The sequence below is a fragment of the Epargyreus clarus genome, unplaced genomic scaffold (assembly GCF_041222505.1).
Source record: "Epargyreus clarus isolate Ecla_fem2 unplaced genomic scaffold, WU_Ecla_fem_2.2 ptg000023l, whole genome shotgun sequence".
Lineage (NCBI taxonomy): Eukaryota > Metazoa > Arthropoda > Insecta > Lepidoptera > Hesperiidae > Epargyreus > Epargyreus clarus.
The window spans coordinates 4,737,019-4,758,272 of record NW_027332230.1 but is presented as its reverse complement, the minus strand read 5'-3'; the positions used below and the strand labels follow the sequence as shown (position 1 = coordinate 4,758,272).

General features: G+C 36.4%; 1 protein-coding gene across 3 annotated transcripts in view; it reads right to left on the bottom strand.

Moving 5' to 3' along the window:
• scalloped (TEA domain transcription factor 1 homolog scalloped) overlaps positions 1-21,254 on the bottom strand; it is a 90,948-nt gene that overhangs the window by 12,340 nt on the left and 57,354 nt on the right. For all 3 annotated transcript variants that reach the window (XM_073085878.1, XM_073085876.1, XM_073085877.1), the window contains 3 exons: positions 19,681-19,811; positions 14,198-14,327; positions 891-1,021 (listed from right to left, as the gene is read on the bottom strand). In XM_073085878.1, coding sequence (XP_072941979.1) covers positions 891-1,021; positions 14,198-14,324 — 258 coding nt within the window. In that variant the 5' untranslated portion in view covers positions 14,325-14,327; positions 19,681-19,811. The remainder of the gene's footprint in view (positions 1-890; positions 1,022-14,197; positions 14,328-19,680; positions 19,812-21,254) is intronic.

The following is a 21,254-nucleotide window of genomic DNA, read 5'->3' as shown; positions in this document are numbered from 1 at the left end:
CGTATCTCAAAAGGTATAAGGCCTAAGGTAAAAGATTACATTATTGTCTGTCCGTCTGTCTGTTAAGAACCCTTTTTCTCAGGACGAGTTATAGATATTAAATTTAAATATTCAGGCCTGCGATCGCTTTCCGCTGTGAATTTAAACTTGTAAGCAGTGATCAAAAGATATAATCAATTTTCGCATATATTGCGATTTCCCCAGGACCTATAGGGTACTTCCTAATAATATTAAATCATGAAATTTGGTAAAAATTAATGATTTGTGACACATTGAAATGAAAAATTAACGAAAAACGTAAATATGTAGTTTAATAAGAAACGAAAACCAATTTAAGTACTAGTACTTTATGATGGTACGGAACCCTAGTACCAGTACTTTGTGATGGTACGGAACCCTAGGTTTTAAGTCCAACTCACACTTGGCCGGTTTTTATCTATAAAGATACTATTGTAACAGCCAGACAATACTCATTGTAATCACAGAACAGGTGTTATATTTATTCATAAAATCACTTTAATTTTGTACATTGTAGAGGCTCTGTGGTAATGATATTATACTCCTTCCTTATTATCATTATAGGTACGGTTACATTTTATATTTATTTGTAAAGCTTATATTTGCCCTAAAACTTAAGTATTTCTTAAATAGTTTTCTTATTTATTGTAATTATATGTACTGTTGCATTTATGCACGGAAAACAATTTGAAACTCACTTAAATGTAATGTAAATAAAAAGAAACAAATATAAATACTTAAAATACAATAAAATTTATAAAGACATGTTATACTTCATAGATTCAACTATTTCTACCGTCGCAATGAACGATTCCAAATGAATAAACTAATAATATTGAACTGTATACAAGTGCTCCAATAAAAACACTCACCACTTTTAGTTTGGCCTGAATTTCGCGAAGTTTCCGCCTAGCTAGAACCTGTATGTGAGATGAGACTTGTTTTCTGGTGCGAGTTTTTCCTGTCCTTAGTTTAATATATCTTGCTATAAGCTCGTTCCTTCCTGTAACACAATACAAAGACTTCGTTAATAAATCAATTACTAAAAAATCATGAAGAGTTTTGCCGCGCGACTCTACCCGTCTGCAATATTGAGTATTAATTAATACTTCTAAAGCAAGTTTTAATTATTATCCTGAAGCCCATAAAAAAGGGATATTAATATGAGTAGAAATAGTTCGCTGAGTTTCTTGCCATACCTTTTTATTTAAGCAAATGATAATTGCATTTAGCCCACTCGACATCTAGTGGCCACTGCCGCTGTTGTAACGACATCAAACAGTAAAGAAATCCTATATTACATACGCAATGCAAACATGTTACTTATCTGCTTTATATCTGACCTCACGAGCAAAAAACATTTCTAGATTTTGCTATGATGTAGAAAGAGGTTGTTAATATAGAAGTCGGTAGCAGTGGTGCCGTCAAAGTCAAATCTTAAAACGTTCTACCACTTTGTTTTCTAAGATAACTCGGTATAGACAGACTGATGGACAAAAATATAAAAACAGAAAACTGCTTTTCTTGTAACTTAATGATATTAAGCTTAGAATTTAGACACTTTTGAATTACAGATAGTCTTTCTTTGTTTTAATGTACATTCGTAACGTATAATCCATTATAGTCTATTAAACTCCTTTGTGTGCATTAACACAAGTATAAAATTGGCCTTTAATTTCGTCGGTTAACAGAGTATTGTGGTATTAAAAATAAACTAGCAAATCGGGCAGCGCCAATTGACATAACCCGCGAAATATTTCAAATAGTCGAATCAGAACAAACGCGCTCGGCACAATGCAATCCCGGCGCGACTCCGATGCCGATCCCGTTATGAAACAATTTTCAAAATATTTTGAATAGCTATTTTCAATTATTGAAACTGCAGCCGGGGCGGAATTCGAGGGAGAATGGCCGAAGGTAATGCAATTTATATTTTACTAACGGATCTCCTGATTTATATTTTAGTAACAGATCTGTTTATATTAACGAGTAACCGCACGTGGATTCGCATGAATACGCCACAATTTTATCAATTACTCAGAAATTACTTATAAATATTATTAACAGTCCAAATATTTTTTGATGGAAAGATAAAACTGATAGAGGATCTCTTTCTACGCGTAAATATCTCTATCATACTGAGAAGCTTTAGTAAAAATCGTAGCAGCTTTACAAAATAGTTTAGAAAATAGCCGTTTGCTTGGATTTCCAGGAAAGTACTTGCATTTTATTGAATTGTATAATTCGCATAAATAATGTTGTCATGTTATATAATTTCGAGTTTCGAAATATAAAAATTTAAATGTTTAATTTGTTGGTAACATCACTCAGTGTACACTGGACTCCAGTGACCCGAAACTATGATTTTAATTGAGACAATAGTGTATTAATTCGTAGACAACGAATAGAGGAAGACTGAACCGGAGCAAAGTAAATTGAAATCTCATTGAATTCGGGGAATGCGATGGCGACGAGAGACGGCTGGTGCGAATTTAATTAACCCCTTGGCTGCTCGTTGAGGCGAACGCGTACATATACCTAGTCATTTGTATGGACATTGATCATTGGTGGGTTAAATTTCATAGATGACGGAGCACGCTTTGTAAATTTTATACTGAAAAATTTAACGGACATTAATTTAACAGCATATCAATCGTTTATGATTAAATAAACGGTCAATGTATGATCGATTCGTAATTTTAACAAATAGGTACAGAATCCTAAGTACAAACGAAATAAATAGATTTGCTTGCTACATGAAAAGTATTTTATGAAATAAAATATTTTAGTTTTGGACCTTTCTGGTTCAACTCCCGAGGTACCACCGCTTTCTTTCTGGCTCATAACAGCAGTGTTAAACGCTGTTGTGTTCTGGTTTGAAGGGTATGGTAAGGGACACGAACTTTTCCGAGGCGTTCCAGCTTAGTCCTCGGGAGTAGCGGCGCGTCTGTGGCTGACCTCAGGTAAGAATGTCTAATCCTATCTGGGGTTGATTACAGATATCCATGGGCGGCAGTAGCCACTTACCATCGACTGTACGCTCGTTTGCTCCTATATTATAAAAATTCTACTTTATAACAAGGTAACCAAAGTAATGAAACTAATAAATATGTGTCTGATAAATAAGAGCCCTAATGTATTAGTTGTCGGACAACTGCAGTTAATTTTATGAGATAGAAGTAGCGCCACACTGCTGCCGTAAGGCAAAAAGTTTTGGCAACGGTGTAGTCCCAGACAGTCAACGGTGGGTCCTCCCCAACTATATAACATATCAAATCATCGAATTCTTTTCATTGATTAGTAACTCGCAATAAGATAAAGCAAATGTGATTTAACTAAAAATAAATAAACCAAACTGATAGTTTCAATAGCAGTGTTCGTTGAAAAAAACTTCACTACTAAGAAAACAAACGAAGATTTCAAATACCAAATATATTTATAGTGTAGCATAACTTTAGCTCTTTATAACATTGTCCAAAATGAAAGTTAAACGCGGTCATAAGCTCAGGAAGCGAACTTTTCAAGAGTCTCAAGTCAAACATTCTTGAAATCGCTGCGGAATTATGGCACCGTTTCGTAAAGTTTCCACGGTGGGTTTTAGGTTGAATTTTGTGAGTGGGGCCACTCTACAAATCGCTATTAACACGAATAAGTGTGGCCGATAAACACGCCGTATGTTATTCGTCGCGGGCGTAACATCCGAACATCCACTTAGCGACACCGGCGAATCCAGCATTAAGAGTGCTTTCACCCGTAACGTCGTGTGCATCCCGCTATAAATAGTGCGTTGCAGAGAAGGATCGACTCGAAACGTTTCTATTCCGCGGCGAATAGAAAAACAAGAGATCATTATTTATTAGTTCGTTAGTTGGCTAATTTGGTCCATTGCCAGCGCGACGCGGCCACGCTCTCGCGCACTCCACGCGGATGAAATTGTGCGTGCGCGCTCAGCCTATTATGAATATTGATTATTTCTTATGCGACTCTTATTTTGAGATATTGAAATAGCAAACGAGCGTGCACTTCGTTTGTTAAGTGCCAGTAGTTACAGAGCTCACGTATTTTCATAAACCATTCAACGGAAAATTATATGTGGTTGATCACTAAGTATTGAGCCCGCTTTTAATGCAAACTGCAGACCACCAAAGTAAAATTACTCTGTTTATGACACAAATATTTCTCAATTGAAAATACGAAAAGTATATCGTCAATCACTTGGGTAAAAGGATCTAATAAGTGAAACTTACGTATCATACTATGGTAAACTTATAGTTGTTACTTATTATTGTGATAAATACTAAGTTTCTTATAGGTATAAGCCCAATGAAATATAAAATATCATTGTATATGCCTATATCCATTGGCATAATTGATACAGGCGTCATCTATACAGAACTTTAAATCACCCACATCAACGTCGAGTTGTATCAATAAGTTCTAAGACTAACACTGAAATCGTAATCTTGACACTTAATGGAGCTAAGAAGTGTCGTTCATTTCTCTACCTACTTTTTTAACGAAATTTATTCGAAAACTGTGAAGATATTGGAGATCCATCAGAAATACATTAACGCGGCACGATCGCACAATTGTTTTAGCAGAGGAACTTTATGAGCGGAAATATACTTTAACGTTAAGATATTTTCTTAATGGTAAAATATGTCTTAAGTGCAATCAATTGATTTAGTTTTCTTTATATTGTTATGTCTATTGAAAGTATTGTATGAGACGTTTAATGTTATCACGCTATAAACTAACTTTAAATATTCCACGTTTTTGGTTATTTAGGTTTTGAGCCCGCCTCAATGTCTTAGATTTTGCCTACCAAAGACCTATAATTCTACTACACAGAAATTGGCAATTTTCAAAATTTTCATTATGCAAGACATTGAAGATAGATTGAATACTAATTATAGGTTTTACAGCTTGCAGATTGCAATAGCAGATTGAATTACACAGCTTTAAGCCTCACTTCCACATGTGCACATTGTGCATCGTCGTAGCAAAGGAGGATCTTCAAAATATCAAACTTACAAGACGTGCCTATGATGGAATCTAATATTAGGCCCTAACTCTTCAGGTGCTTATAGTCTACTTGCGAAAGCCTAACGAAACTCGGCAGACGGACGGTTATGGATCTTCAGTGTGGCTCAAAGGCACATACCTACATACTTTAGGGTACCTTAAAATTAGCCGGTGTTTCCCAGCAACAACAACGTCTGACATTTTCATAAAATTTCACAAGCTTAGTCTTTGGCCTAGTCTTCAAAGACTTGGCAATCTTAATTGATTTTCTTTGTACTATCGTACCGAGAATCTTAAACGGTAACAATGTTTAATTTCCACGGTTATCTTGCAAGACTTTCAGGAACTGTTAATCGAATTTCGTCCACACAATATAATAGACGCAACTATTCAATCTCATATTAATGGAACAGTTCTAAAAGTTTCTGTGGCCACGTATCGGCGACAATAAATTTAAATGTCGTTCCACTGATTGCGTAAATTCAAGTCGGCGCGTGTTCTTTGCCAACCGAAACGACAACGTAGGTCGGGGTTCTCTAAAGCGATCTATTTTATACCTCGATAATACGCGTATTCGATGTCGTAGGTGAAACTTTGTGTTCCCGCGTAACAAAGTAGCTGTCAATGTAATAGTGTACATGGAATAACGTTCAAAGAACTACTTTCAATCAAAGAAACATTTGACTACACCGTAACAGGCGACGCGGCAGAATTTCACGCTGACCCAAACAGAAGATATGCAAGGATTCGGCTCGCAGAAGGGTTGAGTTGCGACGGGTCTAAGGAGGATTTCTCGGGAGACAATCGGGAGTTATGCCTGAAGGCGGGCGGGGCGCTAAACAACGGGCGCGGGAGCCCGCCCCTTCTTTATATTTTCTTACTGCGTTCGCCGCCTAGCGGCGCGGCCGGGCCCCTTACACGCTCGCTCGCTCACTAATTGCGCATTCTTCGCATAGTTTAGCCCTCCCGGCTAACCCCTCGCCCGCCGCCCCCCGGACCACGTGAAGCCGTGCGCCGACGAAACTTTCATACTCCCAGGATATTGAGCGGTTTTGAATGTCTTAACTCACGAACGTGCCTGCAGCGGTGCCGTCGGCTCTGGCTTTGTAGCCAAACAGTTTCCATCGGCTCACCGCATCATGTGAGACGAGCTAAATTACTCCTCAGGTGCATCTATGACGAGACCGAGTCCATTCAATAAACTTATAATATACTCGCTAATGGTTTGATAAATTAGGTGTCAAGAGTATGCAATAAGGCAAGGCAAAAACTTTGCAAATTAATGATGTTCGATGAATATTTGACGCCCAAGTTCATAATGGTGTAAGGAATTTTAAAATCAATATTCTAATCTACAAAAGTCTATGTTTATAAGTATGTTATAGTAATCTATTATAACATACTTATGAACATTACTCATTAAGGCAATTATGAAAAGTGAAAGAGGCAAACGTAGATGGCAAAACTGAGATAAGTATTGAAATAAACAAACATGTTGAAAGTGTAAGCGCATCAAAAGCGTTAGTCGGCGTTGACTCGCCGTACAAGGAAAAAGTCAACACTCTTTCATGTGAGAGTGCGTTACGGCTTACGACGCTTAGTGAAGACAATTTTTGTGAGATTAGACGCTGGGCCGAGGGCGAGGGTGAGTGCGGACGCGGAATCGCCGGACTAGGGTGACGCACTTTCTGGCGCTAGATTAAGCTCGAAGAACACGTCCGCGAGTAATGCGCTCATATATTGTCCGGACGAGACGCGTGTCCGTCCCCCAGAACTCACATCTAATTGCACCATCGAAATTAATCGCGTTACAGCAGACTCATTTTAATTTTATTGTCATGAATATTAGACTGGAGCACACACAGCCCCGGGGCTTCTATTGCTTGGAATCGATTCACAATCTCAACTAACATCATTACACGTATACTATCAAATGATATTAATTTATAATTAATCCGTAAAATTCTTCTTTAAAAATATTTACAGAAGCGAGGTACTAGGGGATGATTCAGATGTCCCCAGTTGGGGAGACCCGTATTCGTTAATAATATAATATGTGACTTGGGCTATGATGATAATACAACATTTTGTTCCTCTCAATATATTACGGGTACCATGGACATATGCAAATACACTTGGACCAGCTTGGAAAAGCCGGGATCGAACCCGGTATCGGCGTTACAAATCGCTTTGGTGATCACTGATCACGCATTTCGTTGATATAAAAAATATACATTAACTTATTTTCCTGTCTGCCCCATTCATTCGAGGAGATCGTAATTGATTTTACGCCGTACATATTAAATCCGCATGTCATAAAAATTAAAACAGGCAGCATCGATAAATAATATACTTGCCACTAACAAACATAACGCAAGTACCTATTACGAAATCTTTTATTGTTAACCGAGGTTGTCCGGCGAATGTAATTAATTAAGTGCGTACTATACTCAGGTAGGTTAGAAGCGATTATTTCCGTTGTTGGAGCGATAAGATTTAAACGGCACATTTCTTTCCGTCCATTAAATCACTTAAGGTGGACACATCTCCCGCGGTAGATTTGTTTAGCAATTCCATCTGGCACCGCGACGGTCGGAGCGGGCAGTCCTTTAATTAAAACCGGGGCGTATAATGTTGGCGCTTAATGTGCGTCCGGCGGCGTAATGGCACTGCCTTTAATTGTTCCACGTCAATTGTGCCCCGTAACATACGTGACGTCGCCCGAAAAGACTACCCGGACTCCTGTTTAGATTCCACTGTACGTGTTTTGTGGATCTGTTCTTCAGAAGCCCACTCGCAGTGACTGCAATGGACTAATGTTAAATTCCCAAAGAAAACATATACGTACTATCAATATTAGGTCATTTCGAGTTTCAATGTAAGTTTCATCGTAATAGGTTAAAATATTTTTTCTCCCTACTAGCAATATTTGCATAATATTATCATACGCAACGACATTAATAATATTTGATCCGTGACTTGGGTAAATGAACTGTTCGCCATTATTTTCCCTTTATAGCATTTTTAGGCTGACCACTCATTGGTTACTATCGCCTGAGCAATTTTAGCGTCTAAGCAGTGGTTAACGCGACCACAGTACAAATATCTATAATAATAATAATATAGATCCTTATACTGTGACGCGACTCAAGGACAACTTAGCGATTATTTATTAACGTATGTATCTTTTCAAAAGCACAGACAAACGACTTTTGACAGATTTTCCGAATAAAATCGAATTTAAACATGTGCCGCTCGACGATTGCTCAGTATCCCAAGCGACAAAAGCGTACGCAATATCGCTCAGGCATTCAGTCTCAGTTCCAACGTTTTAGCTAATAGGTCAATGACGATGTGACACCAACTAGATGGACGCACAGGAAATTGTTAACGCCACCCTGCACATGACGATCCTTATTAAATACAAATTTAGTACATAGCAGCCCTATTACCGTAACATAGTTCATAACACGTGTATATACACGTCGAACTGTATTGAGGAGCTGTGTAGTCGATAAGAATATCTAACACTTGTGGGATATTATATTTCCACGGCGAGTACGTATCGTACTACATTCGTGTTCCGAGAAAATATATTCATATTACAGTTTGTTTGGATTCCTGCCTAAAATATGTTGTTCCCTATATAAAACAGTATGTTTACATTCTTAAAACGTGCGTAAAAACGTCCTGAAATTCAAAGATTTCCTCAATTTACTATTGTAGTATTCGTGGTTCGATTCGGCGGACACCATCAACGCACCCATTTCCACTTAATTATAGTGTTAAGCCCTGCCATACTCTAGTTTGAAGGGCGCAGTAAGGAAGCTTTCTAAGTGAAATCTAAAAGAAAAGTGACAGGGGTAGCAACGCATCTTTGGCCGACATCAGATCCACACTCCAATTCTATATGGATTGATAACAGATGTCTATAGGCGACAATGGACACTGACAATCAGTTGAATTCTACTTTTTATACGATATAACTGCCATACCTAATAACCTTTATAGATTTTATCGAACATGAATATGTTAAGATATGACATGTCAAACAAATGCGATATACAACTAGTGTCTTTGGTAAAGATTCAAAGTTTTAATTAAGAAAAGATCTCATTCCGTCAATTAATAAGGTAATTTATAAATTTATCACTTTCCGAATATGGGTTTCAATTAATTACTTTTCATTTTGACTATCTATTAATCAGAATTCCAATAACTATTACCGTTTTAAGGTATTAATTGCCTATGGTACCTATTAATTTCTAGATAGGATAATTAAAGAAATAAAAATAATTTACTAGTCTATTAACGCCCGTTACTAAAAATCAATCTGTCCAATGTTTTCCAAAGCTCGCCATTTGACAATTTCTTTGTATTAGATGTTGTCAAATTTCGATGTCTAGTAGGTAAAAAATTGTTTGATTAATATAACACGCGTTAATCAATAGCAACCGAGATGAGCCCATAGATATCTAAAATTCTGAACAAAGCATTACTGGAACAATGTTCTATTCTAACCCGATTATCGCCTTAGGTCGTAGTATGAACGTTATACATAGTATTTTAACCTATCAACCGCTATTCAATATTAACCTTTGCGTTGTAACCAAAAATTACAATAATTTCTTAAGTGACTCTATAGTAATTTTTTGTCATCTACATGGACTACTAAAACCTTACAACGTCGAAATTATAGACAAAGATCTATTGAAATAAGACCTAACTTATAAGAGCGGTGTGGTGTCGCTGTGGTGATTTGATTTGAAGGTCGATAAAGCAAAGACACTTATCTAAGGTATGGTAACTCAGTCCTCACAGCAAGCCGCCTCACATTTGTCATGGACCTTAGCTACTTAGAACCTACCTTAGAATTTCTGCTCATTTCCAAAATGGTTACAAATGTATGTACATTGTGCAGTATTGGCAGTTGTCACTTAGTATAAGTAGGCTACATAGATACATACTCGTCCTGAGATCGAAATTACAGCTTTTGCTGACCAACCGCACTTAAAGCGAATACGAGGAGGAGACAATTTTCTGGAATCGACAACCATGGACTTTAATTAGAATAAGCGGCCTGTATATTAATCTACTAAGAATACGAAGCAGATTTCTTCAGCTATTAATTTACTGAAGGGAAAAGGTTTGTAAGTGGCAATCGTCACGTCGCGTTAACGAGCTTCCTTAGTTAACATTGTAACGTGGAAAAATGCGCGCCGCCTCTTATTTTTAAGAACTGCCCTCCTTTATAATCTTCGAAAGTGTTTGGACCGAATTGGGTTAGTGAAAACGATTAGAGGTTGATTTATTTTGGTTCCAACTAATTCCTTACGTTTCGAATGATGTGGTAAAGTGGGAGTCGAAAATAAATGGAATGGCTCATGGTATTCCATTTTTCCTTTCTTGGAATGGCCCATGGCATTCAATTTTTACGAAATCATATAGAAATGTTTCTACATTCTTTAAACATCCAGATGATTATTGGAAATCGCATAGAAATCCTGCTTTGTACGTACATACGTATCTCTTTAGGCTACAATATAACTCTTTTTTGTAAAAAGTGGTTAGAAATTTAGGTTCTCATCCACGGAATCCGAGGTTTAAATCCCCGGCTCGTACTATACATTATTAGGGTTCCGTACCCAAAGAGTAAATACGGAACCCTATTACTAAGTCTCCTTGAGCCGTAATAGATGGACACTTTTTCAAAATTATATACGTATTAGAAATTAATTATCACTCGCTTAAACGACGAAGGAAAATATCGTCAGGAAACCTGCACACCTGAGTTCTTTAGGAACTTCTTAAGAGGGTGTGAAGTCTTTTAACTCGCACTTGGTCAGCGCGGTGAACTGTGGCCTAAAGAGCTCTCACTCTGAGAGTTAACCCATGCCCAGTAGTGGGACAGTAACAGGTTGACGACGCCGACGTAACTTTCCAGAAACTACTAGAAAATCTAAAGTAATAGACGTGCTTGATGAAACAAAAGCACCAGGAAGACAACTACAAAAGTCACAAGAGAAATTTAATGTTATTGCGAAATCTAATGGTAACGGGTGCTTCATTAACGAGCTAGCTGAGCTTGCTCACAGTGCCCATCATTGCGCCTACCTGGCCTTAATTGAGGAGGGTCAATTTGTGGTCACCGCCGTTAAACGCTAAAGGCCCGACAATATTATCCCGTATAACAGCTCCACGCTTTTATCTATCCTCCTATTTTTGCTCATTACTTGGCCATATGAAAAAGACAATATGAATAATGTTATCTACACATGTATATAAAAAGATTATGAGAAATCTAGTTTGCAATCAAAAACAAACATGTTTATTAATGCAAATAGTTAGATAAATTACAACACAGCAATTTATTTAAAGACAAATTGGTTTCTTGTCAATGAAAATACAGCGATCTATTGGCGGATTTACACATAATAATATGCCATATAATTTTCAAATCGTATTTATTAAAGTTATTACGATAAATGGAAATATTAAAACATGTTTTTATGAAGGGACACTCCTTATTTATTGTTTTAAGCATATCCCTCATCCATCTATTCGTCATCACAATACTAGAAAGCTTTGTGTAAATTTCAACTGACTTTCGGTTTACGGCCCTAGGACATTTAGCATCGATGATTCGCGTTAAGGCGATTGCATCGGTGCTGCATCGTTTTATTACGACTTGCTGACTTTGTTCGTGGTATCGAAAACGTGCGTTTTTACGACTGCCTGAATGCTGCATGGCTTTCTTTGCGTTCATATGCTGCATTGAGAGCCCGAAAGTGTTTGCGACCGGCACTTAAACATAAGCTTCCGAAAACCATCTAGATCGTCAATAGATTTAGGATCATTGAAAGATACAACGTTTTAGAAACACATTGAATGACTTATATATACTTCATAATAGATTTGTATAAATCCCTTAAAATAATATAACAATTTATCTACGAATAATTTATCTATCTAATGCTAATTATCTGTCTATCTAATCGTAAATAATTTCTATAAAGGCCCATGAAAATCGTTCAACACAAACACGATAAACACAATCTGACTAATCCATACGATATCTTCGTGGAAAATGTTATAATTTTCCACGAAGATATCCAATTAATTAATTTTAATCCAAGTGATGAATTAAAATGCCTATTGACCTACTTAAAAAATTACGCTGAAAATAATTTACCTAAAATTCCTTCCTTTTTAGAACTAAACATTTGTAGTAAAGTTAAACCAAGAACTTATATAGAAGAACACTAATGCATTAGTACAGTGCTTCCCGGAATGATCTTTTCATATTACGCCTTTGTACATCAAAGAAACATTTTCAAGTGAGATGTTTCGAATACTCGTATCTCTGAAAGCAATCATCGTTACGAGTTAGACGGGGGAGGAATTTGTCCAGTCCTCAAAGTAGTCTAGAACACCTCGCTTCCCCGACAGTTATTTACCGCGAGCTGTGAGAGCGAACAAAAGCTGCGAATCCACTTGACTTCCTCGAATTGGCGACAGGGTCCGATCGGTAGAGATAATAATTGTCGGTTCACGTCTTTCCGTGGAATCCTATTGCGCAAACCGCTTTGTCGGCTCACATCAATACCTCACCTCGGCTTTTGTCTCGTGCCACATCCATTGTTCATTTCGGACGGTATGGCCTTGATAACTCGTCATAATTCACACAAATTGATGCGTGCGCAAAACGCACGGGTTTCATCGTGAACACTCGATGCAATTGTAAAAGCACTTGCGAAACGTAACTGTTTATGTGTACTCGCTTTTGTTATCGGGAGGGATTTAGACAATTTAGAATGAGTGATAAAAGGGTTAACAGATTGATAAAATTGTTATCTTTTAATTTATTGCTGCCATCATTAAATATGTCTTATTTGTTTATGACTAAAATTCTCTGAAACTCTGTACTCAAGTATATGATTAATGACAAATACTACAACGTCGTGCTGTTGTATCACTTATGTTGAAACTGTTACGCAAATCTTATAACAAAAGCATTGAAGTAATTCGACAATATCATTTTCTTTCAACATTAATTCATTATTCCTACTATTTAAAGCACATAAATATTCTATTAGCTGAAACTCGGTGCACAATATAGATACCGACTATGACAGAGCTGTTTCTGAAGAGTCACAAACGAGAAAATCAATTAAAAATCAACATCCACAATCAATACAAAGTGCATGAAGAGACTTCTACATTTGGATTTTCGTGGGTATTTTAAAAAGTATGTTATTCCAAGAATGCCGGACACACTAAGTCTCCTCAGTTAATTTTGTTAAAAGAAAAAATTGTGGTAAACTTTAGGAAGCAAAATATGAAGATTTTCACAAAATTATTTTTATATAGAGGCAAACAGGCAATAACATGTTTAATTCTAAATAAGATTGAAGTGCTGGTGCAAATCAGTTATTGTTGTGTCGCAACTCTTGGATTAAGTTAGTACGCCTTGTCTCAGTGTCTTATCCTTCAAATTAAGAAACAGCAGCGCTTAAAACTGCCGCTTTGAAGGCAGACAAGAAATTATCATCAGAGCAAGCAAGATATCATAAATACGATAACGAAGAATTGTTTATATATTATACAGTATACACTTTCCAAACACATAACCACCACTAGGATTTCCTGTATTGTGGCAGTTATGGGCGCACAAAAAGTGAATATCTAGAATATAAATCTTAGTTCAACATTAAGATGTTTTGACTGACGGGGGATCGAACTCGGAATCCTTTGCGAGTTATCATACCGAGTGACCGCTCGACCATGGGTCAAAAGTGTTTTTTTTTTTAATATAAGAGTAGCAGACGAGCATGCAGTCCACCTGATGGTAAGTGGCTACATGGACATCTGTAATCAACTCCTGACATTAGACATTTCTACCTAAGGCCCCACATGCTCCGCTTCTCCTGAGGACTAAGCTGGAACACCTCGGAAAAGTATGCCTCCCTTACCACCCCCTTCAAACCCGAACAGAGCAGCTTTTAACACTGCTGTTATGAGGCGGAAAGGTGTGGCGTGGTGCCGCCAGAGTCGAACCACAAAGGGTTCTACCACCTTCAATCTACCTGTGATATAGTATTTGTAATATGATATTGATATGTGAGTGTAGTTCCTCCAGCATGTTCGGACTCACCGTACATCTTGCCCTCGTCGGAGAGGATGATCTTGCGTCTGCCGCAGGGGGGGTATATCGCCAGCGCTTCCTGGAAGCTCTGCTCGATGTCCGGACTCCACACCCCCTCCGCGTCCGCCGCCGACATGTCCTGGAAACGCATACTCGTTAACTAATTGACTAACTTACCCACCTTCACACATGTTTAACTCTTACCCTAAAATTCTAAGACTTAACTAACTTCTAATTTCACTTTATGATTCACATGTATACCTATGTACCTAAGTACCAAAATACTTATTTATTTATACATTTGGACTTTGTTTATTACTTAACGTAAACACCTAATAGTCAAACGGTAGTCAATTGTTGTTCGACATGCGGTAACATTTGTAACAATGACGTTTATTATGTTACACACTATAGGTGGTTTTAATTGCAATACACAAAAGCCTATGTCGTATCTTCCTCCACCACGCATCGCAGCAGCGTGGTATGCTAAAGTTCCCCGGTTGGGCAGAGCCCAAAGATAAACAGTAGAAGTAGAAGAAATAATGAGATAAAACGGGGCAATCCTTCTTATTCTACTTCTACTGTAAGTAAGAGTAAAGACAGTAAGTAAATTAAGTTACAAACATCGGTGACCGATAAATAGGTACATAAATCCTTATAACTCATTCCGTCAATGAGTCACAGCCTTGACCCGAGTAGTTTAACATATTATTATTTATTTTGCGTATGTAAAATACATAAGTATGCAAATATTGTTATGTCTATTGGTACCTGTTTGAACTAATAATTTATAGGAAATTTTCCAATGCTGTTTAAAGTGCGAATTCGTGAAAGTGTCTTTGAAATATTTTTTTTGTAAAAATAAAATGTTCTTAGCTTCGTTAATTCTCATAATTTTCTATCGGACTTTATGAATGCGAAGATTTCTTCTCACGTGTTGTTCTTCACTAATAAGTTTTATCTAGTAGATAAAATAATTATTAACTGAACCATAAATACGCTAAGGGGTGGCTGGCATTTGTTAGTTCAGTTCTCTGTACGGATAATAGAAGACACGAAACAGGAATCTTGAGGAAAAGGATATAGAAGAATAATGAAATTATTATAGCTCGACAAGGAAGGTAACACCGCCATACATCTTGCGTAACGCAGTTCTTGAGTTTTGTTCAGGGGAACTGCAAGCCAGCTGACTTAAATATGGGGCGACAATCAAAAATAGCAACGTTTCTTTGATCGTATTCAGATAGAACCCTGGTTTCTACGTAGATTTGACGTCCAGAGGCGGCGGTGTCCACTTATCATCAGTTGGAATGTATCTTCCTTGCCACTTCAGTGTCATAATAAAAACTTGATTTGGCTGTTGACAGCTCGATATGAAAAACTGTATGAAAAATACATTATGACGAAAGTTTGGCAAAGGATTTTGTACGTAGTCTCATAGTTTTATCTAACGAGCTCAAACAATAGACTTACGTCACTACAAATGGTTACAATTTAAACGAGTAGGTATGCATTTAAATCAATTTACGGCACAACTAAGGAAACTGTATTTGATTTTCTAACAAAGTCAACGAATAGTAGAGTTTTTGTTAACGTCGTCCATCTGATGACGTATTGTGTTAGACCTCTATTTCCAACTGCAATAAAAAAATCAAGTCCTACATGACGTATTATTTTTTAAATGTGTAGTTGCTGTTGGTACTAGCGGCCCTTACTCCTTCACCGACTTTTCGTGACGACGGGAAGGATTTGAAGGTTTTGGATCAGAATGCGAAATTATCTGTTACATAAATAACATTTCAAACAGATAAAAATAAAAAACGTTTCAAGAAATGCGCAATCAGTGCTCTTTAATTATTTTGTTAAGCCATTGCTGGAAACATCAGATGCAACTTAGAATGTGATAACTCGCATTGACCATGTACACTAGAACCTTAGAAAATATTTGTCTTTACCGATAGGAAGTGTAGTAATACGTTTAAAATAAAAATATCTGATAGACGTAACGTGCCATAGACTCGAACCCGAACCTCTAATTCCATAACCCACAACTCATATCCCCCCTAAAATTATCATATACCCCTAAAATTTAATTCACAGGAAAATAACCATGAAAGTCAACAGGCGCTTCGAGACTTTTTAAATGGAATAGATGAATGAATTGCATGAATCGATATGCAAATCAGGAAATTATTCTTGCATGAAATGATTGTACATAATTCTACATAATTAATGAAGTAAGCAGTAATTCCTATTGTTAGTATGTTGTTTGCAACGTCACTGTTATTTGTCAATTGTGTAACGATCCACGGTTATATTATAATGAGTTAACTATGTGACTGACGGTACATGACTTTTCTACTAACTCATTACTTATCAGGTATGTTATTAATGATGTGTAAAGACGCAGAAATTTTGTAAAAAATTGTCTAAGGGCTATTGAAGATGGTAGAACCCTTTGTGGTTTGATACAATCGCCACGCCTATTTCTGCCTATCAACAGTGGTGTTAGGCGCTGCTGTGTTTTCCGAGGTGTTTCATCTTAGCCCTCAGAGTTAGCGACGCATCTGTGCCCGATCTCAGGTAGGATATAAACACTATCGGGATTGGATTAGGTACAGATACCATCCGGTCACTTACCATGAGGTGGACAAATTAAATGAATATTACATTACTTATAATTTACGATACTAGATAACGTAGAAATTATTTAATCGATACTCAATAAATTCAGTACAAATGTCCACTAATTATACAAAACCTGGTAATAACGATTTCTGAAGTCGTAGGACCCGCGTCGGTATCTATCTGTAATGCTTACTACTTACTGTTTGCCAACAATATCGTTTGTTACTCGTACTTTTACCACGTACTGAAGGCATTGAATTTGTTAGTTATTGACTTCACTCATAATGTTTTATGAGCCAATTTCCCAAAACATATATATCCACAAGAAGTATGATTATAATGATAACATTACGATTTTTTTTAATTAAACCTAACTATAAGGCAGACGGGCTTCCTGGTGGAAAGCAGTCACCGTCGCCTATGGACATTTGCAACACCAGAGGAGTCGCCAATGCATCGCCTTTGAAGGAGATCTCTTTTTACACCCATCTTGAAGAAACCCATGTCATAGCCCTCATTTCTACTGTATGAGTACCATGTGGCTTATGTTATTTTCAAATGAATAGTTATGACGTACATCATATAAGTAAGAACGCGATCAGTACATTATTATTGATTATATTTATTTTATAAAATGCATTATTATTTTATTGACGTCCATCAAACTATTACAGAAGTATGTTGAACCTGTACTGCATGTGCAATATTACATCAATTAACAATACAACGTTTTATCTCATCGTACATTATGTCACAATTACGAATGTAATTGTAGTTTTATGCTGTACATCTTTATAGACTTGGCCAGCATTATTATGCATCATTATTTGTGTCTAGATTAATTAAAACACTTTAACGAAGACAAATCAAAAATAAAAGCATTATAAATTACAATTAGTAAGCACGAATTACAGTAGTAAATTACAGATGTACGAGGATCTATATAATGTATTACAACCCTATCATATTTTCATATTATCTTATCTTATCAATCTTAAAAAATATAAAAACACAACGACGTATAAAGACGACATGATACCACGTCGCTTCTGCCTGGCCCACCGCAAACATCCGCCTGCTCTCACCAGTTCATGTATAGTTTCAGTTAGCTCGTCTAGCATCACCCCGAGTTGCAAATTTGCAATATTACCGCACAACTTGCACCCGCCGACCTTCTATGTATTAGTCATTACCGACGTAATTGCGTATCGATTTAGTACGAAGCAGATGTTATTAACCATACGCTGCGGTCGACGTAATATTACGACCATTTAAATGTGATATTAGGTAAAACATATATACCTAAGCTATAGCTGCAGTACAACTATAAGCTTCATTATTCTAAACTAGCCAGCTAAGACAAAGAAAATGTACATTACTCTAATAACTGTCAATCAGTATCTTGTACCTAAATCTTCGAAATTCAATTATCATTATGCGATAGGTTAGGTTAGGATTGGACACAATTACAGTTTAAAAATACTACAATATTTCAATGTCTTTGTTTATAACTAATATTTTTGAGACATCTACTACAAATTTATTTATAGCTATTGCTGAGTCAAAACTTATTGTTTTAGGGACCACGACGTTATTATCCAAAATTACTTTATTTATGTGTTGCCGTAACCCACGTATTACGTATTTAAACGTCCTCGCGCGAGGGGTTAACATCTGTTCAAAGATTTCACTCGACGTGTTTGAACGGGAGCGGAGACGATGAGTGCGTCATTGTAATTAATAGAGTCGGTTCTATTCTGAAAGGGAAATAAAAATATCGCGGCGCTCCGGCCTCACTCCCGCCGACCGATCGAAAACATCGTGAATCACAGTTCCGTGAAACCACTCGAAACGCAAGTTCTGTTTCTGGATTAGTTACATCGTCGGCCGTTGCTCACTACATTGTCTATATGCATAATATAATTTATTGACTACGTTTAATACAACATTAATTTTGATACAACTACACATATATTATATCATATTATACACTACATAGATATTATATCATCATTCAGTATTATTTAATTTTCTATACGTTCAATGTTCAATTTTAAAATTTTAGTTTAGCAAAAGTTAGTTTTAGTTTTACTTAGCTGAATACATTCTTCTTTGTCTCTCATTAATTTGTTTGTTTATAAATATAATATTGAGCTAAAGATATTCAGTAATGTATGTAAATCATATAATTTACTTCTTATTTTCCACTTTCGTTCCAAAAACGTGCTACCTAACAATATTTTCATATTGAGGAAAATCTGAAATTCTTTTAAATCTCAATTTATAAATCCTCTTAGATCGAGAATATATTTCTGAACCACGCTCATTGTCAAGTATGGATAAGGTGAAAACTTTTAATTACGTTTATTTTGTTTATTTATTTACAAGCGCTAAATAGTTCACGTAACGCCGATAGAATAAAATGTTTACGTATAAACTTTAATTAACCTTAAAAAGGCCACAGAACATAAAGTGTTAGTGCGTGCTGCCATTCACATCGTTCATACGAGTACATGAGTACATCATAGGCACCTTGGTCACTGTTACAGCATAAATAGTGTATTAAGACTCTACCGTCATGTACTAATTAATATCCAGAAACTAACTAACAAAAAAATATCCTTTCATTTTTTTTTGCGGCGAAATACCCTAACACACTTCTTATACAACACCTTTGAAGTAAATAAACTATATACAGCAACGCTTAACACCGCTGTTAATAGGCTGAAATAGCTGTGGCGGTGGTGCCGCCAGTGTTGAACCACAGAGGGTTCTACCGATCTAATAGATTTGAGATAACTCTTGCAAAATAGAGTAGATACGACATTTATGACTTCTATCTACTAAAGTTAAAACATCATTACCTTCTCATCGTCGCTCGCGTCGCCGACATCGAGGTGCTTGGCATCGGCGCCGCCCGATCCGTTGGTGTCGGGCGCGCCGGCCGCCGCGCTCCACGGAGACGCAATGGTGCCGGCCGCGAGCGCGCCGCTCGCTGTAACAAACGATACAATACACGTTAATAATGTTAAATATGAATAAAATAATAAATATAGAATGAAATACTAATTTACAAATCCCGGCGCTAATTTGGTAATCTCTAAGATCATGATTTCATGAATGACGGGCGTCAATGATGTCGCGATCACTGAACTTTCATTTTTCTGGTTTGTTTTTGTTGCGTAAATATCTCATAGTAACATAGAAATTATCAACACGTGACAACCTTCTGTTGAATATTCTATTGATACAGTTATATACACTTTCAGAAAAAAAAACCGATACAATAAGTAGGTATATTGAATATTAAAAAAGTTGCTTCCATTATCTCCTATTTATGAACTCACATTTATATCCTAACAACTATATAAAATTTAACTTCAGATGGCTATCTGTTTATTAAAATTAATCTATTGTTATTTGAAATTTATAATCATAATTTTCAACAATAAGACAAGTACTACATACATAAAAGTAACAAACGCATTAAATTCTCTATTGTACTCGTAGGTAGTTCGGAGTGACGTCAAACGCGTTTGTTTACCGGGATGGAGATCGCATCCTGCATTAATACTCAAATGTAAGCAAACATGGATTTGCTGTGGTTTTCACGGTAACGTTGAATAGATACAGATTTCCCGTACGCTGACTTCATCGTTGCTTTGCAGTCATATGTCTGAAGAGATTTGTTAATAACGAAATAAGATAATTTATTTAATTCTAATTTGGGAAAGTAAATGTCCTAATCTTAATAGTTTCACGAAACATTTACAGTATTTTCCTCAGCTAAGTGTGCTAGCAATTTACAAAAATATTTATATAATACTTTGTTCCGGAAAACTACTAGGATTAATACACTGCCCTATTGAAGTAATTATACGATTGTTTTCGGATTTACATGTCATACATTTACAAATTACATTGATATACATTACAATATATTTTATTACATTACAATTGAACAAATGTATGTAACATTTGAACCAAAGTATATGTAAGCACGCAGCTATTATGGATACTTAATAAAGAACAATTTCATAGATTTTCGACTTTGTGGCAATTTTAAGAATTTTACAAATTATATTGCAGCAATTTTTCCCTACCTCCTGCTACTTAACACCACTTGGTCACTGCCTCCTAACTGTAAATCTGTATTCGACTGAAAATAAAAAAGGGACTCTACCTAAAGATGACTACAGTTCCGTCCGTATCTCGGAGGATCAAATTAGGATAGGATATTGATGAAAAATCTTAGTATACCCTTTAAATCACAGCATAAAAAATACAGCCCTGTTAAAAACCGAAATAGGTGGTAATCCCGCAAGAAAACTATTAAGAGTTTTACGAGTGTAGTACTCGCTGTGCAAAATATGCTGAACAAATGTGCTTTACCAAAACCTTTGATTAAATCTGTAATGTAAGAAATTCTGAAAAAAAA